Consider the following 17,372-nt stretch of genomic DNA (forward strand, 5'->3'; position numbering starts at 1 on the left):
TAATTTCTTTTAAGAAGATAAAATAAATAAATGTAAATAAAGATAAAATAAAATAATATAAATAAAGAAGATCATCCAATTTTAATGTATAATAAATGACACAAAAGAGGCACTATAGTTCATTGAGTTTTAATAGTATATGTGTATAAGCACCAACTGTTCTTTTTTAAGAAAGGCTTACTAGATATAATAGGAAATACTAACAGAAAACTTAAGGCTTTAAAGATGTGGAAATAACCTAAATGTCCATGGATCAATGAATGGATAAAGAAAATGTGGTGTATTATACAATGGAATACTATTCAGCCATACAAAGGGAACCCTGCCATTTGAGACAACATGGATGGACATCAGGGTCCTTATACTAAGTGAAATAAGCTGGACAGGGAAAGACAAATCCTTTATGATCTGACTTATATGTGGAATCTAAAAATATGGAACTGGTAGGAAAAGAGAACAGATTGGTGATTGCCAGAGGTGGGAATGAAGGGTGGGGGGAATGGGGAAATGTGGTCAAAAGGTACGAAATTCCAGATATAAGATAAATAAGTTCTAGGGATATAATATACAACATGGTGACTATAGATAACAATACCGTTACCATATACTTGAACGTTGCTAAGAGAGAAGATGTTAAAAGTTCTCATCGCAAGGAAGAAAATGTGCTTGCGTGAGGTGATGGATGTTAACTAAACTTATGGTAATCATTTTGCAGTATATAAATATATCAAATCATTATGTTGTTCACCTTAAACTAATACAGTATTATATGTCAATTATATCTCAATAAAACTGGAAAAACGAACAAACAAAAAAGAAAACCTAAGGCTTTTATAGATGCAATTCAAGCATTGTGTTTTGCTGTCAGGATCACAATGTTTGAATTGTGTACTCGAATTCTAATTGGCTTAAATTTCCTAATTACATGCAGATGATCAGTGGAACTCATGCTCATTGGTTTCCTTTTCACAGTTATTATCTCTGCAGTCAACACTGATTTTAATTATATCCTTTTATTTATAAAACAACATATTCATGATATGTAGAGATTTGACTTAATCGTTCAGAGCCCTTCTATTATAAAAGTTCTATAATTCTTGTTAGAAGCATAAAATTAATATAATCAAACATGTAATAAATGCTTTCATTGAGTTCAGAGAAATACATATTTACCTAAAACCAAATTTATTTTCAATATGATTATTGAAAATCTGATTTAGAATTAAGCAGCTAGATGCTTTTCTCCCTCCGTTGGCTACTGATAAATGTCATGAGCTTATTAGCTTAGAGAATCAAGTTTACATGCATGGTTAATGAGTTGAACTCTGATTCTTCAGAATTTCTTTTTGAACGTTAGTCTTCCATGAATGAATAACGTGATTAATACTTTTCCAACAATCTATAAATGTCTTGCTGTTTTAGTGCCTTATCTGACATGTTGAAATGTAGACTTTTGTCCCTTTTTATCTTATACATTTGGTTGTAAATGTTCAGAGTGACGAAAATATAGTGTACTACCTTAGTTTAAGTGTGCATGAATTTAAGCTTGAGTCTCAAAGAGCTCTTTCTAAGTGTAATAGTCTGAACAAAATCAATTACACTAAAAACATGCTTTAATTAGCATTCAACTAAACAGAAGAATACAGGATGAAATCGTTTACCAATCTCTCTTTTTTTCCCGGAAACATTTCCAAATCTATTACAGTAGATGTTTACATGGCTCATTAAATAATATAGATTTACTAGAGACCTGGGAGAGGTCACATAATTTAGGAGCAAATCCAGCAACTGGTTTGGGCAGAAAAGTGCAAAAGAATGGAAGGAGGGAATGGAGGTTGATAATATAGTGAAGGTGGGAGTCAGGAGAGAAATTAAAAAAAAAAAAATTCCTACCTGAATTGAAGTATGTAACATACAAATATTTCAGTTAACTGATTATCATCTAAGCTCACTTTATAAAAAGAGATAAAGAGCTTCCAAAATTAAAGAAAACACCAGTGGTGTTTCCTAAAGAGTTCAGATAATGCTGTTATTCCTATCAATAGGGTAGATAAGGTGATATGTGTAAGTGGTAAAAGTGTTCTTCTGGGACTGAGAAAGATCTGGGCTTGAATCTCAGTTCTACCATTCTAGCTGATGGGTTGAAAATATTTCCTAACCACTTTGTCCTTTAGTTGTCTCACGGAGATAATAATAGTACCTACTTTTTAAGGTTTTCATAATTATGTATCACAGTTCCTGGAACTGTAATTTATAACTATTACCTGTTATTATCTACTTCAAAAAGAAAATGATTTCAAAAAGAAAAAGTAGTTGTCTTCTATGATAAACACTAAGTTCAGTAGGAATCTATGCACATGTGATCGTGAAATAGACTGTTCTTTTGGAAATCTGGATAATACAGTTTCGATAGTACCATGGGAATTGTGCTTTCAGTTTTGGCTCAGTTTGTTTTAATTTGAAAATCTAGGCAATATATCAGTTTTGATTTACAACTTTCGTTGCTAGGATATTTCAGAGAATGTAAGATTTCTCTGATTTATGAAACTTCTCATAAATAGCAATAGTCAGGACCACAGGATGTACGTATAGACAATAAAATGTGTTTCTCTTCACTCATTTTCTCTGAACTTTATTCCACAAGGAAGTAGAAGCAGAGGATAAGCATAATAATCTTTGAGCAAGATTTGTTGGAACGTGTGGTAAAATGAAGAGAAAGAAAAAGGCAAGAAGAAGAAGGGAAGGGTGGGAGGAAGATAACTTGGGAGTCATCACCTTTGGTTTAAGATTAGAATTCCAGCTCTGCCACTTACTTATTAGGTAACCTTGTACAAGTTTTTAACTCTCTTATTCTGCTTTTCATCTGTAAGATGGGGATAAACCTGCTTGCTTTAGAGGGTTGATGTGAGAATTAAATGCTATAAAGAAAGGCAAGGGCTTAGTATAGGGCTTGGAACATGGTTCATGATTTATGACTGGTATACGGCATTATAGGGACTAGGAAGACGGGAGAAGTTTAACTTGAATGTCTCACATTTACTCCTGGATTGATAACCTCTCATTACCCTTTTGTCTTTCATGCTCAAGTCTTCTACTGCTCTTCCCTCATCTTGCTATTAATCAGAAAGGGGCATGCATAACAATTAACCATGTTTAATTTAGAAAGGCATTTGTTAAAGTTACCCGTCTCTGTTTGCAAAGTGTCTCTGAAACTGGAGATATATTTCCTGAATATATTTTGCAGAAAAGACTTTCCTGGACCAAAGTGGTTTCATGATTTAAAATACTGTCTGTTGTATGAGCCATACTATTACCTTCTTTTTTCCTAATTATTGAGATTTGGTCTTAGAGGTCTGTTGCTTGCTATGCTTTTTGTCTGCTCTTAATGTTCCTAAGAACAATTTCTTTTATTTAATATAATTAAATTACTCATTGGGTTGAAGAAAGCTATAATGTTCATTTAATAGTATTTTCTTTTAGAGTTTCCCAATCATTTCAGTTGACTGCTTTACGTTTTTTACATCATATATTTTTTTAGAAACGTAGACTAGAAAGACCTTTAAAAACCCCACAGCTTTATGCTTTTTCTCTGCACACACCAGTGCCTGACAATAGTATGCAGATTTTTTAATTGCCCCCTATAAATAATTCTGCCTGAGTCTCATTTGGTCTGGCCTTCAAAGCTCCATTAAATGCCATTTACAAGGCCAACCCACATGCCCCTGGGAAAACTAATTCAGCCCCATCTTATAATAGTATTTTATTGTGTTCTTTCCATAACTTTTGAACTCAGTGAAGTTTCCTAAGTAATTATCATGGACAAGAAATGTGAATATACAAATATGAACAAAGCAAGATCCTTTCAGAAGTAGGAAGGTAATGTACAGGGAAAGAAACTGTAGTAGGAAGTTTAATGAGTCTTTTCTGGACTTGGGATGAGACACATGTAACCTCAGATGCTAAAGTGAGGTTGGCTAGACAAAACCACAGAACTACTAGGAAATAGAGAAAACCAATTTCATGACCCTTTCCCATTACCCACCTCCAGCCATATATATAAGATTTTAGCACAAGCAGTGTTTTGGAAGAAGGCTGTCAGCTTAGCAGATGGATGTGCTGTGGCATATCCCTCCAACCCCAGCTGTCGCTAGGAGCAAAGTGGGAGTATCATTTCCCCCTCAAGCTAAGTGACAAGAGAAGCAAAACAGCTGATGAGGAGAGTACAGATGCTTACCTCTCACATCCTGGCTGGATGCTGTTGAGCTTCAGAATTTTGTAAGATGGCTCAGTCCTGCACTATGCTACTAGAGCAGAGACCAAAATAGTTCTTGAGAACATATGGCATTTCTAGAGTTTGGCAGGTCAGAAATGCGAAATGATTATCATGGGCAAAGCAGACACTGTGAAAGGTAGGTTTGAATAAGCCTGTTGGTATCACAGCCAATAAAGCTGCCTGCTAGGAGATAGGATAGTCTCTTAAGAACCCAATGTACCCTGAGAGAGAAAGAAGCAGAATGTGGACAAATGCCATCTCCTGGAGCACTCAACATTTACGTGAGAACAACAAATTGCAACACGTGAAGTCATTTTTCATTTTCTTCTTTTCTGACCTGGGAAGTGACCAGAATAGCAGTTGGAAGGTCAGGGAGGAAGTAGAAAGAAGAAAGAAAAGACAAATCGTAACCCTTGAGTCAAGCCTGTGCTGCAATGGAGGGACAGAAACATGGAACTGGATATGAGATGAAAATGTTTATTAAGTTAATATAGAATTTTTTTTTATTTTATTTTTTTTACTTTTTTGGTACTAGATGTTTATTTCAGACTCTTTTGTCACAGAGGTCAATAAACAATCAAAAGGTTACACATATCTATTGTATTCCAAGACAAATCTTTGGAGGAAAAAAAAATATGTACCTATTAGAACTTACTGTTTCAGCTCTACCTGGAGCTATACACATGAGATACAGATATTCAGTTTCATAACTGCCTAGTTCCAAATAGACCACTCAGTATTTAAAAAGAAAAAAGAAGCACACACAAATCACTAGTTATACTTGCATAGCTAATACATAAGGTAGTTTGAAAATACTGAGAATAACCTCTTCTCTGTTTTATTTGTTTTAATTTTTTTAACATCTTTATTGGAATATAACTGCTTCACAATGGCATGTTAGTTTCTGTTTTTATAAGAAAGTGAATCAGTTATACATATACATATGTTCCCATATCTCTTCCCTCTTGTGTCTCACTCCCTCCCACTCTCCCTATCCCACCCCTCTAGGTGGTCACAAAGCACTGAGCTGATCTCCTGGTGCTACGCGGCTGCTCCCCACTAGCTATCTATTTTACGTTTGGTAGTGTCCATGAGACTCTCTCACTTTGTAACAGCTTACCCTTCCCCCTCCCCATATCCTCAAGTCCATTCTCTAGTAGGTCTGTGTCTTTATTCCCATCTTGCCCCTAGGTTCTTCATGACTTTTTAAATTTTTTCCTTAGATTCCATATATATGTGTTAGCATATGGCATTTGTTTTTCTCTTTCTGACTTACTTCACTCTGTATGACAGACTCCAGGTCCATCCACCTCACTACAAATAACTCAATTTTGTTTCTTTTTATGGCTGAGTAATATTCTATTGTATACATGTGCCACACCTTCTTTATCCATTCATCTGTTGATGGACACTTAGGTTTCTTCCATGTCCTGGCTATTGTAAATAGAGATGCAATGAACATTTTGGTACATGAATCTTTTTGAATTATGGTTTTCTCAGGGTATATGCCCAGTAGTGGGACTGCTGGGTCATATGGTAGTTCTATTTTTAGTTTTTGAAGGAACCTCCATACTGCTCTCCATAGTGGCTGTATCAATTTACATTCCCACCAACAGTGCAAGAGGGCTCTCTTTTCTCCACACCCTGTCCAGCATTTATCATTTGTAGATTTTTTGATGAGGGCCATTCTGACTGGTGTGAGGTGATACCTCACTGTAGTTTTGATTTGCATTTCTGTAGTGATTAATGATGTTGAGCATTCTTTCATGTGTTTGTTGGCAATCTGTATATCTTCTTTGGAGAAATGTCTATTTAGGTCTTCTGCCCATTTTTGGATTGGGTTGTTTGTTTTTTTGATATTGAGCTGCATGAGCTGCTTGTAAATTTTGGAGATTAATCCTTTGTCAGTTGCTTCATTTGCAAATATTTTCTCCCATTCTGAAGGTTGTCTTTTTGTCTTGTTTATGGTTTCCTTTGCTGTGCAAAAGATTTTAAGTTTCATTAGGTCCCATTTGTTTATTTTTGTTGTTATTTCCATTTCTCTAGGAGCTGGGTCAAAAAGGATCTTGCTGTGATTTATGGCATAGAGTCTTCTGCCTATGTTTTCCTCTAAGAGTTTGGTAGTGTCTGGTCTTACATTTAGGTCTTTAATCCATTTTGAGTTTATTTTTGTGTATGGTGTTAGGGAGTGTTCTAATTTCATACTTTTACATGTAGCGGTCCAGTTTTCCCAGCACCACTTATTGAAGAGGCTGTCTTTTCTCCAGTGTATATTCTTGCCTCCTTTATCAAAGATAAGGTGACCACATGTGTGTAGGTTTATCTCTGGGCTTCCTATCCTGTTCCATTGATCTATATTTCTGTTTTTGTGTCAGTACCATACTGTCTTGATTACTGTAGCTTTGTAGTATAGTCAGAAGTCAGGGAGCCTGATTCCTCCAGCTCCATTTTTCTTTCTCAAGATTGCTTTGGCTATTCGAGGTCTTTTCGTTTCCATACAAATTGTGAAATATTTTGTTCCAGTTCTGTGAAAAATGCCAGTGGTAGTTTGATAAGGATTGCATTGAATCTGTAGTTTGCTTTGGGTAGGAGAGTCATTTTCACAATGTTGATTCTTCCAATCCATGAACATGGTATATCTCTCCATCTATTTGTATCATCTTTAATTTCTTTCATCAGTGTCTTATACTTTTCTGCATACAGCTCTTTTGTCTCCTTAGGTAGGTTTATTCCTAGATATTTTATTCTTTTTGTTGCAATGGTAAATGGGAGTGTTTTCTTAATTTCACTTTCAGATTTTTCATCATTAGTGTATAGGAATGCTAGAGATTTCTGTGCATTAACTTTGTATCCTGCTACTTTACCAAATTCATTGATTAGCTCTAGTAGTTTTCTGGTAGCATCTATAGGATTCTCTATGTGTAGTATCATGTCATCTGCAAACAGTGACAGCTTTATTTCTTCTTTTCCGTTTTGGTTTCCTTTTATTTCCTTTTCTTCTCTGATTGCTGTTGCTAAAACTTCCAAAACTATGTTGAATAATAGTGGTGAGAGTGGGCAACCTTGTCTTGTTCCTGATCTTCGTGGAAATGATTTCAGTTTTTCACCATTGAGGATGATGTTTGCTGTGGGTTTGTCATATATGGCCTTTATTATGTTGAGGAAAGTTCCCTCTATGCCTACTTTCTGCAGGATATTTATCATAAATGGGTGTTGAATTTTGTCGAAAGTTTTCTCTGCATCGATGGAGATGATCATATGGATTTTCTCCTTGTATTTGTTAATATGGTGTATCATATTGATTGATTTGCGTATATTGAAAAATCCTTGCATTCCTGGGATAAGCCCCACTTGATCATGGTGTATGATCCTTTATTGTGCTCTTGAATTCTGTTTGCTAGTATTTTGTTGAGGATTTTTGCATCTATGGTCATCAGTGATATTGGCCTGTAGTTTTCTTTCTTTGTGACATCTTTGTCTGGTTTTGGTATCAGGGTGATGGTGGCCTCGTAGAATGAGTTTGGGAGTGTTCCTCAGTCTGCTATATTTTGGAAGAGTTTGAGAAGGATAGGTGTTAGCTCTTCTCTAATTGTTCGATAGAATTCGCCTGTGAAGCCATCTGGTCCTGGGCTTTTTTTTGTTAGAAGATTTTAATCACAGTTTCAATTTCAGTGTTTTTGATTGGTCTGTTCATATTTTCTATTTCTTCCTGGTTCAGTCTCAGAAGGTTGTGCATTTCTAAGAATTTGTCCATTTCTTCCAGGTTGTCCATTTTATTGGCATAGAGTTGCTTGTAGTCATCTCTCATGATCCTTTGTATTTCTGCAGTGTCAGTTGTTACTTCTTTTTCATTTCTAATTCTATTGATTTGAGTCTTCTCCCTTTTTTTTTTCTTGATGAGTCTGGCTAATGGTTTATCAATTTTGTTTATCTTCTCATAGAACCAGCTTTTAGCTTTATTGATCTTTGTTATCATTTCCTTCATTTCTTTTTCATGTATTTCTGATCTGATCTTTATGATTTCTTCTGCTAACTTTCGGGGTTTTTTTTTTCTTCTTTCTCTAATTACTTTAGGTGTAAGCTTAGGTTGTTTATTTGAGATGTTTCTTGTTTCTTAAGGTAAGATTGTATTGCTATAAACTTCCCTCTTAGAACTGCTTTTGCTGCATCCTATAGGTTTTGGGTCATCGTGTTTTCATTGTCATTTGTTTCTAGGTATTTTTTGATTTCCTCTTTGATTTCTTCAGTGATCTCTTGGTTATTTAGTAGTGTATTGATTAGCCTCTGTGTGTTTGTATTTTTTACAGATTTTTTCCTGTAATTGACATCTAGCCTCATAGCGTTGTGGTCAGAAAAGACACTTGATATAATTTCAGTTTTCTTATACTTACTGAGGCTTGATTTGTGACCCAGGATATGACCTGACCTGGAGAATGTGCCATGAGCACCTGAGAAGAAAATGTATTCTGTTTTTTTGGATGGAATGTCCTGTAAATACAAATTAATTCCATCTTGTCTAATGTATCATTTACAGCTTGTGTTTCCTTATTTATTTTCACTTTGGATGATCTGTCCATTGGTGAAAGTGGGGTGTTAGTCCCCTACTATGATTGTGTTACTGTCGATTTCCCCTTTTATGGCTGTTAGTATTTGCCTTATGTATTGAGGTGCTCTTATGTTGGGTGCATAAATATTTACAATTGTTATATCTTCTTCTTGGATCAATCCCTTGATCATTATGTAGTGTCCTTCTTTGTCTCTTGTAATAGGTTTTATTTTAAAGTCTATTTTGTCTGATATGAGAATTGCTACTCCAGCTTCCTTTTGATTTCCATTTGCATGGAATATCTTTTGCCATCCCCTCACTTTCAGTCTATATGTGTCCCTAGGTCTGAGGTTGGTCTCTTGTACACAGCATATATATGGGTCTTGTTTTTGTATCCATTCAACCAGTCTATGTCTTTTGGTTGGAGCATTTAATCCATTTACATTTAAGGTAATTATCGATATTTATGTTCCTATTATCATTTTCTTATTTGTTTTGGGTTTGTTATTGTAGCTTTTTTCCTTCTCTTGTGTTTCCTGCCTAGAGAAGTTCCTTTAGCATTTGTTGTAAAGCTGGTTTGGTGGTGCTGAATTGTCTTAGCTTTTGCTTGTCTGTAAAGGTTTTAATTTCTCCATCAAATCTGAATGAGATCCTTGCTGGGTAGAGTAATCTTGGTTGTAGCTTTTTCTCCTTCAACACTTTAAATATGTCCTGCCACTGCCTTCTGGCTTGCAGAGTTTCTGCTGAAGGATCAGCTGTTAACGTTATGGGGATTCCCTTGTGTGTTATTTGTTGTTTTTCCCTTGCTGCTTTTAGTATTTTTTCTTTGTATTTAATTTTTGATAGTTTGATTAGTATGTGTCTTGGCGTGTTTCTCCTTGGATTTATCCTGTATGGGACTCTCTGTGCTTCCCTGACTTGAGTAACTATTTCCTTTCCCATATTAGGGAAGTTTTCAACTATAATCTCTTTAAATATTTTCTCAGTCCCTTTCTTTTTCTCTTCTTCTTCTGGGACCCCTATAATTTGAATGTTGGTGCATTTAATGTTGTCCCAGAGGTCTCTGAGACTGTCCTCAATTCTTTTCATTCTTTTTTGTTTATTCTGCTCTGCAGTAGTTATTTCCACTATTTTGTCTTCCAGGTCACTTATCCGTTCTTCTGCCTCAGTTATTCTGCTATTGATTCCTTCTAGAGAATTTTTAATTTCATTTATTGTGCTGTTCATTATTGTTTGTTTGCTCTTTAGTTCTTCTATGTCCTTGTTAAACCTTTCTTGTATATTCTCTATTCTACTTCCAAGATTTTGGATCATCTTTACTATCATTATTCTGAATTGTTTTTCAGGTAGACTGCCTATTTCCTCTTCATTTGTTAGGTCTGGTGGGTTTTTACCTTGCCTCTTCTTCTGCTGTGTGTTTTTCTGTCTTCTCATTTTGCTTAACTTACTGTGTCTGGGGTCTCCTTTTCACAGGCTGCAGGTTAGTAGTTCCCGTTGTTTTTGGTGTCTGTCCCCAGTGGCTAAGATTGGTTCAGTGTGTTGTGTAGGCCTCCTGGTGGAGGGGACTAGTGCCTGTGTTCTGGTGGATGAGGCTGGAACTTGTCTTTCTGGTGGGCAGGTCCATGTCTGGTGGTGTGTTTTGAGGTGTCTGTGGCCTTATTATGATTTTAGGCAGCCTCTCTGCTAATGGATGGGGTTGTGTTCCTGTCTTGCTAGTTGTTTGGCATAGGGTATCCAGTGCTGTAGCTTGCTGGTCGTTGAGTGAAGCTGGGTCTTGGCGTTGAGATGGAGATCTCTGGGAGATTTTCACCCTTTGATATTACGTGGAGCTGGGAGGTCTCTTGTGGACCAGTGTCCTGATGTTGGCTCTCCCACCTCAGAGGCACAGCCCTGACCCCTGTCTGGAGCACCAAGAGCCATTCATTCCTCACAGCTCAAAATAAAAGGGAGAAAAAATAGAAAGAAAGAAAGAAAGAAAGAAGATAAAATAAAATAAAATAAAGTAAAATTAAGTTATTAAAATAAAAAATAATTATTAAGAAAGAAAATTTAAAAAGTAAAAAACAAAAAGAAAAACAAAAACGGATGGACAGAACCCTAGGACAAATGGTAAAAGCAAAGCTATACAGACAAAATCACACACAGAAGCATACACATACACACTCACAAAAAGAGAAAAAGGGAAAAAATATATATATCCTGCCCCCAAAGTCCACCTCCTTAGTTTTGGATGATTCGTTGTCTATCCAGGTATTCCACAGATGCAGGTACATCAAGTTGTTTGTGGAGCTTTAATCTGCTTCTTCTGAGGCTGCTGGGAGAAATTTCCTTTTCTCTTCTTTGTTCGCACAGCTCCTGGGGTTCAGCTTTGGATTTGGACCCACCTCTGCATGTAGGTCGCCTGAGGGTGTCTGTTCTTCACTCAGACAGGGCGGGGCTAAAGGAGCAGCTGATTCAGGGCCTCTGGCTCACTCAGGCCAGGGGGAAGTAGGGGTACAAATGCGGGGTGAGCCTGCAGCGGCAGAGGCCAGCGTGACGTTGCACCAGCCTGAGGCGCGCCATGCGTTCTCCTGGGGAAGTTGTCCCTGGATCACTGGACCCTGGCAGTGGCGGGCTGCACAGGCTCCTGGGAGGGGTGGTGTAGAGAGTGACCTGTGCTTGCACACAGGCTTCTTGGTGGCGGCAGCAGCAGCCTTAGCGTTTCATGCCCGTCTCTGGGGTCTGCGCTGATACCTGCGGCTCACGCCCGTCTCTGGAGCTCCTTTAAGCAGCGCTCTTAATCCCCTCTCCTCGTGCACCAGGAAACAAAGAGGGAAGAAAAAGTCTCTTGCCTCTCTGGCAGGTCCAGACTTTTTCCCCGGGCTCTCTCCTGGCTAGCCATGGCGCACTAGCCCCCTTCAGGCTGTGTTCATGCAGCCATCCCCAGTCCTCTCCCTGGGATCCTACTGAAGCCCGAGCCTCAGATCCCAGCCCCCGCCCACCCCAGCGGGTGAGCAGACAAGCCTCTCGGGCTGGTGAGTGCTGCTCGGTGCCGAGCCTCTGTGCAGGAATCTCTCCGCTTTGCCCTCCGCACCCCTATTGCTGCGTTCTCCTCCGTGGCTCCAAAGCTTACCCCCTCTGCCACCCGCAGTCTCCGCCCATGAAGGGGCTTCCTAGTGTGTGGAAACCTTTCCTCCTTCACAGCTCCCTCCAACTGGTGCAGGTCCCGTCCCTATTCTTTGTCTCTGTTTTTTCTTTTTTCTTTTGCCCTACCCAGGTACGTGGGGAGTTTCTTGCCTTTTGGGAGGTCTGAGGTCTTCTGCCAGCGTTCAGTAGGTGTTCTATCAGAGCTGTTCCACATGTAGATGTATTTCTGATGTGTTTGTGGAGAGGAAGGTGATCTCCGTGTCGTACTCTTCCGCCATCTTGAAGCTCCTCCTCAATATAGAATTTTTTAATAGCTGAAAATGAGACTGTCCTAGTACCTAAAAAAGCCTTGGATATAGTTGGAACTGAAGCCAGAGATGAGATGGAACATATTGGATAACAGTGGTGGGAGAAGAAGAAAACTCTTTTATGTTTAAACTGTATGTATTTCAGTCTGTTCAGTAAACCAGTTACCTAACTGTAACATAATATAGTACAGAAAGTGCTAAGGCTAGGAAAGATTTTCATCTGATTGTTTACTTGATAGTCATATTTATCTGGTTGACCATTAATCTCTTAAATGTAGAAAAAAGTTTTTCCTTGTGTGGCCAAAAATATGTTATGTGACATTTTCCATTTCAAAATCCGAAGAGGATGACAGGACAGACTACAATGCACTAAGAAACTAGAAAGTTATTGAATATGTAACAATGTGTTTAAGCAAAGTCTTTCATTTGACACTTCTTCTTCTCTGCTCCTTTTGTCTTATCTATGCTATAAGAACCAAAGGAAATGGCTACATGTTGTGACAATATCATGATCCACTTATGGATGAGGATGGCTAGACAAGAAAAGCAGCATGGAGAGCCCAGACATGGAGGTGGAGAAGGGGGATGTAGAGGGGAACATGGTGGTCTGTACTGTGCACCACACTCCAAAAGGCTCTCTTGACTCCCCAACCATTCAGGTGGGTTGAGGGGCCAGGATGGATGACACTCAGTCTGCTGTGGAGGCTTCTCAACAGGACGGTGTCTTGGAGGCAACTGCAAGCCAAGAGACTGAATGGCTCTTAGTATGTTGACAAACATATATTTAACCTGAAAATGTTTCCTCTATATGAAAATAGCAACATACATAATTACTGTCATTTAAATTTATATTTAATAAAGTAGTAACTCATTTAAATTCATGATAATAATAATAATAAATGGCTAATGTTAAGCACTTACTATGTGCCAAACTCTTTACCTTCATTATCTTATTTAACCCAATAATCCAAGGGAGTAGGTTGCTATATGATCTCCATTTTATAAGTGAAAAAACTGAGCCTTGAACATTGCATATAGCTTATCTATGTTTATTGCTAGTAAGTGGCAGAGAAGAACATTAACCCATATCTGCATAACTCTGAACCTCAAACTCTTAATTACAGGTATTAGGTAGCACCTTCTTTTATTTCTCTGTCTCTATCAGTTCATCATAATTTGAAATAAAAAACTGCAGGTATTGAGATTTAAACCAAGAGCTTTAATAATAATAGAAATTTTATAGAACAGAGAAGACCAAACCTTTCTAAACTATAGATTACATAGTTAATGGTATCTTCTCTCCTTTGCATTTATCTTTCAACAGTTAGTGTTATAAATATGTAACACAGAATATTAAAGTTCAGTTAAATGAGAGAATTACTCAATTAAATGAGAGAATTTTTCTTGCTAAATTCATATTTACATATTTTACTATTTCTACCAGAGTGTTTATTTCAAAATTCATTTCCTAAAATGTGATTTTTCTCTCTTGAGTGTCATCTTTTTAAATGGTAGAAAAAGCATTCCCAGTATTCAACACAAACTTATATACTGGTTTGAAGATAGTAACACATTTCCACATTTGCAAATTTCTTTCTCTCTCTCTCTCTCTCTCTGTAGCTAACAAACTCACTAAAACTTGTAAGAAAATTGAACTATAAATAAATAAATATAAACATACATTAAAGTGCAAACATATACAGGTATCCCTTGCTTTTCAAAAGTTTGCTTTATACCACTTTGTTTTTACGAAAGACCTACATTAGTACCTGTTTTCACAAACTGAAAAAAATCTGAAGAGATTTTCACTTTTATGAAAAAAGGTGAAAAATGAAAATTGGTTCTTCACTTTATGCCATTTTGGCTTACAAAAGTTTTCTTAGGAATGCTTTCCTTTTGGATAGCTGGGGAAATCTGTATTTGTATCACGCTTTTGACATCCTAAAAATAATAAGTTGACTAAACCAATTTATCTTATATTTATTGATTACGAAGAGTATTTTGATGACCATAAAATTCAAAATATACCCTACAGGATATTGCAAAGAAAAATTAACCTTTTTTGGTGTGTGGGCAAGAAACAATCTAAGGTAAAAATGCTTTACTAAAACTGCTTTGGGATTTAGAATATTCTAGTAAAGAGGAGAATTTTAAAGGGACATAAAACTTTCGATTCAATATCCCGAGTGTGAGACCTTTTCTCTTCCAGGCAGCTCCATTGTTTTTCAAAGATTACTTGGTCCATTAGAACAGCGTCATCTTTTAAAATACAGGACATGTACTTAATAGAGGCAGAGTGCATCACTTGAGAGGGTGTCTCAGGATGTTTGTGTCCCTTTTAATCTGTGCTGCCTGACAAAACAGGCATAAAACTCAACCCTTGGTTCAACACCATTAGCAGCTTTAGCCCTGTGTGGTACCAAAGCACAAGAAGCATAAAGTATGCAGTACAGCCTTCCTCAACTCACTTTCAAAAAAGAGTATTTCATGTATTTTTCATGCTATTTCTCTTCTCTTCCATAAGATTTTAATGGACTAGAGTATGTCATGTGTATAGAACTCATGATAAAACGGAGAGACAGGCGCTATATGATTGAAGTAGCTTCAGAAATAGACAAGGGACAAGTCTTTTAAAATGCATCATCTGAATACGATTTAACTTGAAAAGTGAAAGTGTTGTTAAAGTATTTTTAATAGCACAAAGAGATTTGTACTACAGAAAGTCTAAAAGGATTATTCACCCCAAACGGATTATTTATTTTGAAATGAATATTTATAGAGAACATCTGAATTAGGCAGTAATCTTTGCCTTTGTTTAAACACAATTAACAATATGCAAATTAAGGCAGTGCTTTTTAGAAAATATGTGAGCCTAAGTACTAATATTGGCAGTCATTTCAATATCTGCACAGTGAGTACATAAAATGATGAACAACTAACCTGTTATGCTCTTAATTAATGAACACCTGTACACAATGAAAGCATGGCTGATTTCATGAATGCATGAAAATACAACCGAGCAATTAACGTTCAATTTAAAATTCACACTATTGAAAAAGTAGCAGAAAAAAAACAACTTGTAATAGGCAAATCACAAAAGCAGAAAAGTTGGATTTTTCTGTGAATGAATCTTTTCCAACATATTTAGACTAGCTTTTCTTTTCTTGGTTGCTTAATTTTTATATGAAAAGAATTTGAACATCTTTTTAATGATTATTCACACTTTATGTAATAAGTTGATCATTTGGGATTCTTTTCTTTTCTTTCTTTCTCTTTTTAAGAGCCAGACTGAGTGTGTTTTAGAGAAAGAACCAACTCTTTTGATAATTTATTTTAATTATTATAAGCTTCGTTCGATTTCTAAGAAGTCACAAATCACATTTTTGGTCCAATTCTATAACTATGATACAAAATGTACAATTCACAGTTCATTCTTAACCTTCTTTGTACATGTGTCTCTGACCTGGGTCCTGATGTGGGTAGCAGCATATAAAGGAAAGAAAAGGAATATTCCTTTTTAATCTTTCAACAAAGACATATGGAGTACCAGTGCCAGACATTGTTCTAGGTATTGAAGATAAAACAGTGAACAAATAAGACAAAATTCTCATCCTTAGTGTACTTACATTGTAATGATTATTGAGATTCATGTTATCATTGAGTGTAAAGACATTAATTTGTTTCTCTCCTCCTCGTATCTGTAATCTACCCCCCTCTTCATTTCTCTGTTGTTTTAATCATTCTTATCAACATTATTGATATTTGTGTTTGCCTAAGCTAGTGCCTTACTAAATATTTTTTATATACAATTTTATAGGGACATAAAGATAAATCTCAATAAGACTTTGTCCAAAGTAATCAAAGCTCTACTAACAATTTTTCTTTATTCTGCTTCTTCCAGATGATGGACAAGATATCTTAACATTTGTTTTTAAATAAAACTGTTAATTTTCCTTGTGTGGTCTTTAGAAAGATTCTATCAGAGATACTTCATTCTAAAAGGCCGGAAGAATACTGTTTTTTTTTTTCTAAGTTAGGAAGCAGTTATTTTACACATAGACATCAAGATGGCAGTGGGTCAAGTTAAGACTATGTTTGTCTTTGCAAAGTGTAATTTATACCAGCTCAGACGGTGAAGGGCAACATAAAGAATTTAAGGAAGTACCCTATAATTAGGGGTGACTGTTATTACTGGAGAAAAAGAGGATAAGCTAATCTATTCCGAATTTTATAGGTCTGCTGTATTGAATGAGTATATAATTAGAAGAAGAAACTAACTGCTTCAGTTTCATGGTAACTTGATGCGGGCAAGGGTTGGGAGGAAATTGAAGCACCTAGACCTGTACTTGTAGAAACAAGGAGAGAATGTTCTGAAAACAGATAAAATGAAAGAATTATTTTGAAGGAAAAGATTTTACGATGTCTAGGTAAATGAATTAGGAAAAATTATACTAAAGCAAGCATTAATGGTTAATTCAACTTGCTTTAAAAGTGATTAGGGACATACCAAGTAGAATGCTGACTCTCCAATATTCTTACCTGCTTCATTTGTGCGGATCTTTCGAGATGGGGTGCTTGGATCTCCAGTCCCAATTGGATTGGTGGCCACCACTCTGAATTCATATTCCACCCAGGGGTTCAAGTCCACTGCCATGGCTGATTCCATGTCCCCTGTTATGATTTCTGGGACTATGGAGAGGAAGGAGATTTCATGCCATTAAGTGAACTGGAAATGCTTATAGATTGCGATCAAAGATATCACAGGCACTGACATAATTGGCAGGCTGCTGCGTACATCCTTATAACACGTGGTCATGTGTCACCTCCCGTCTCATTAGTAAAATGAAAATCAATTCTCAGAAGTAAGCACTTGCACATGTCAGTTTGTTATAGTTAGAATTCTTTCATCTCATGTTTACACATAGATTGACATAACATAACTTGCCATGATCATTTTGTCAACCCCTCAGCCCCAGATAAGACGCCAACTAGTGCTATAATTTAAGCAAATAGCTCTCATATTTCTAGAGAAATTTCTTGAGCAGTTTGCTTCTCACAGTTCTGGCAAACATGCTTAGCCACTTGGCAGTTCCAAGCAGCAGAGTAAGAATATATTCCT

General features: G+C 36.6%; 1 protein-coding gene across 2 annotated transcripts in view; it reads right to left on the reverse strand.

Moving 5' to 3' along the window:
* Positions 1–17,372, reverse strand: part of CNTN5 (contactin 5) — a 1,402,912-nt gene that overhangs the window by 63,956 nt on the left and 1,321,584 nt on the right. For both annotated transcript variants that reach the window (XM_059930535.1, XM_059930534.1), the window contains exon 18: positions 16,793–16,942. In XM_059930535.1, the coding sequence (XP_059786518.1) occupies positions 16,793–16,942 (150 nt within the window). The remainder of the gene's footprint in view (positions 1–16,792; positions 16,943–17,372) is intronic.

The sequence above is a fragment of the Balaenoptera ricei genome, chromosome 8 (assembly GCF_028023285.1).
Source record: "Balaenoptera ricei isolate mBalRic1 chromosome 8, mBalRic1.hap2, whole genome shotgun sequence".
NCBI lineage: Eukaryota > Metazoa > Chordata > Mammalia > Artiodactyla > Balaenopteridae > Balaenoptera > Balaenoptera ricei.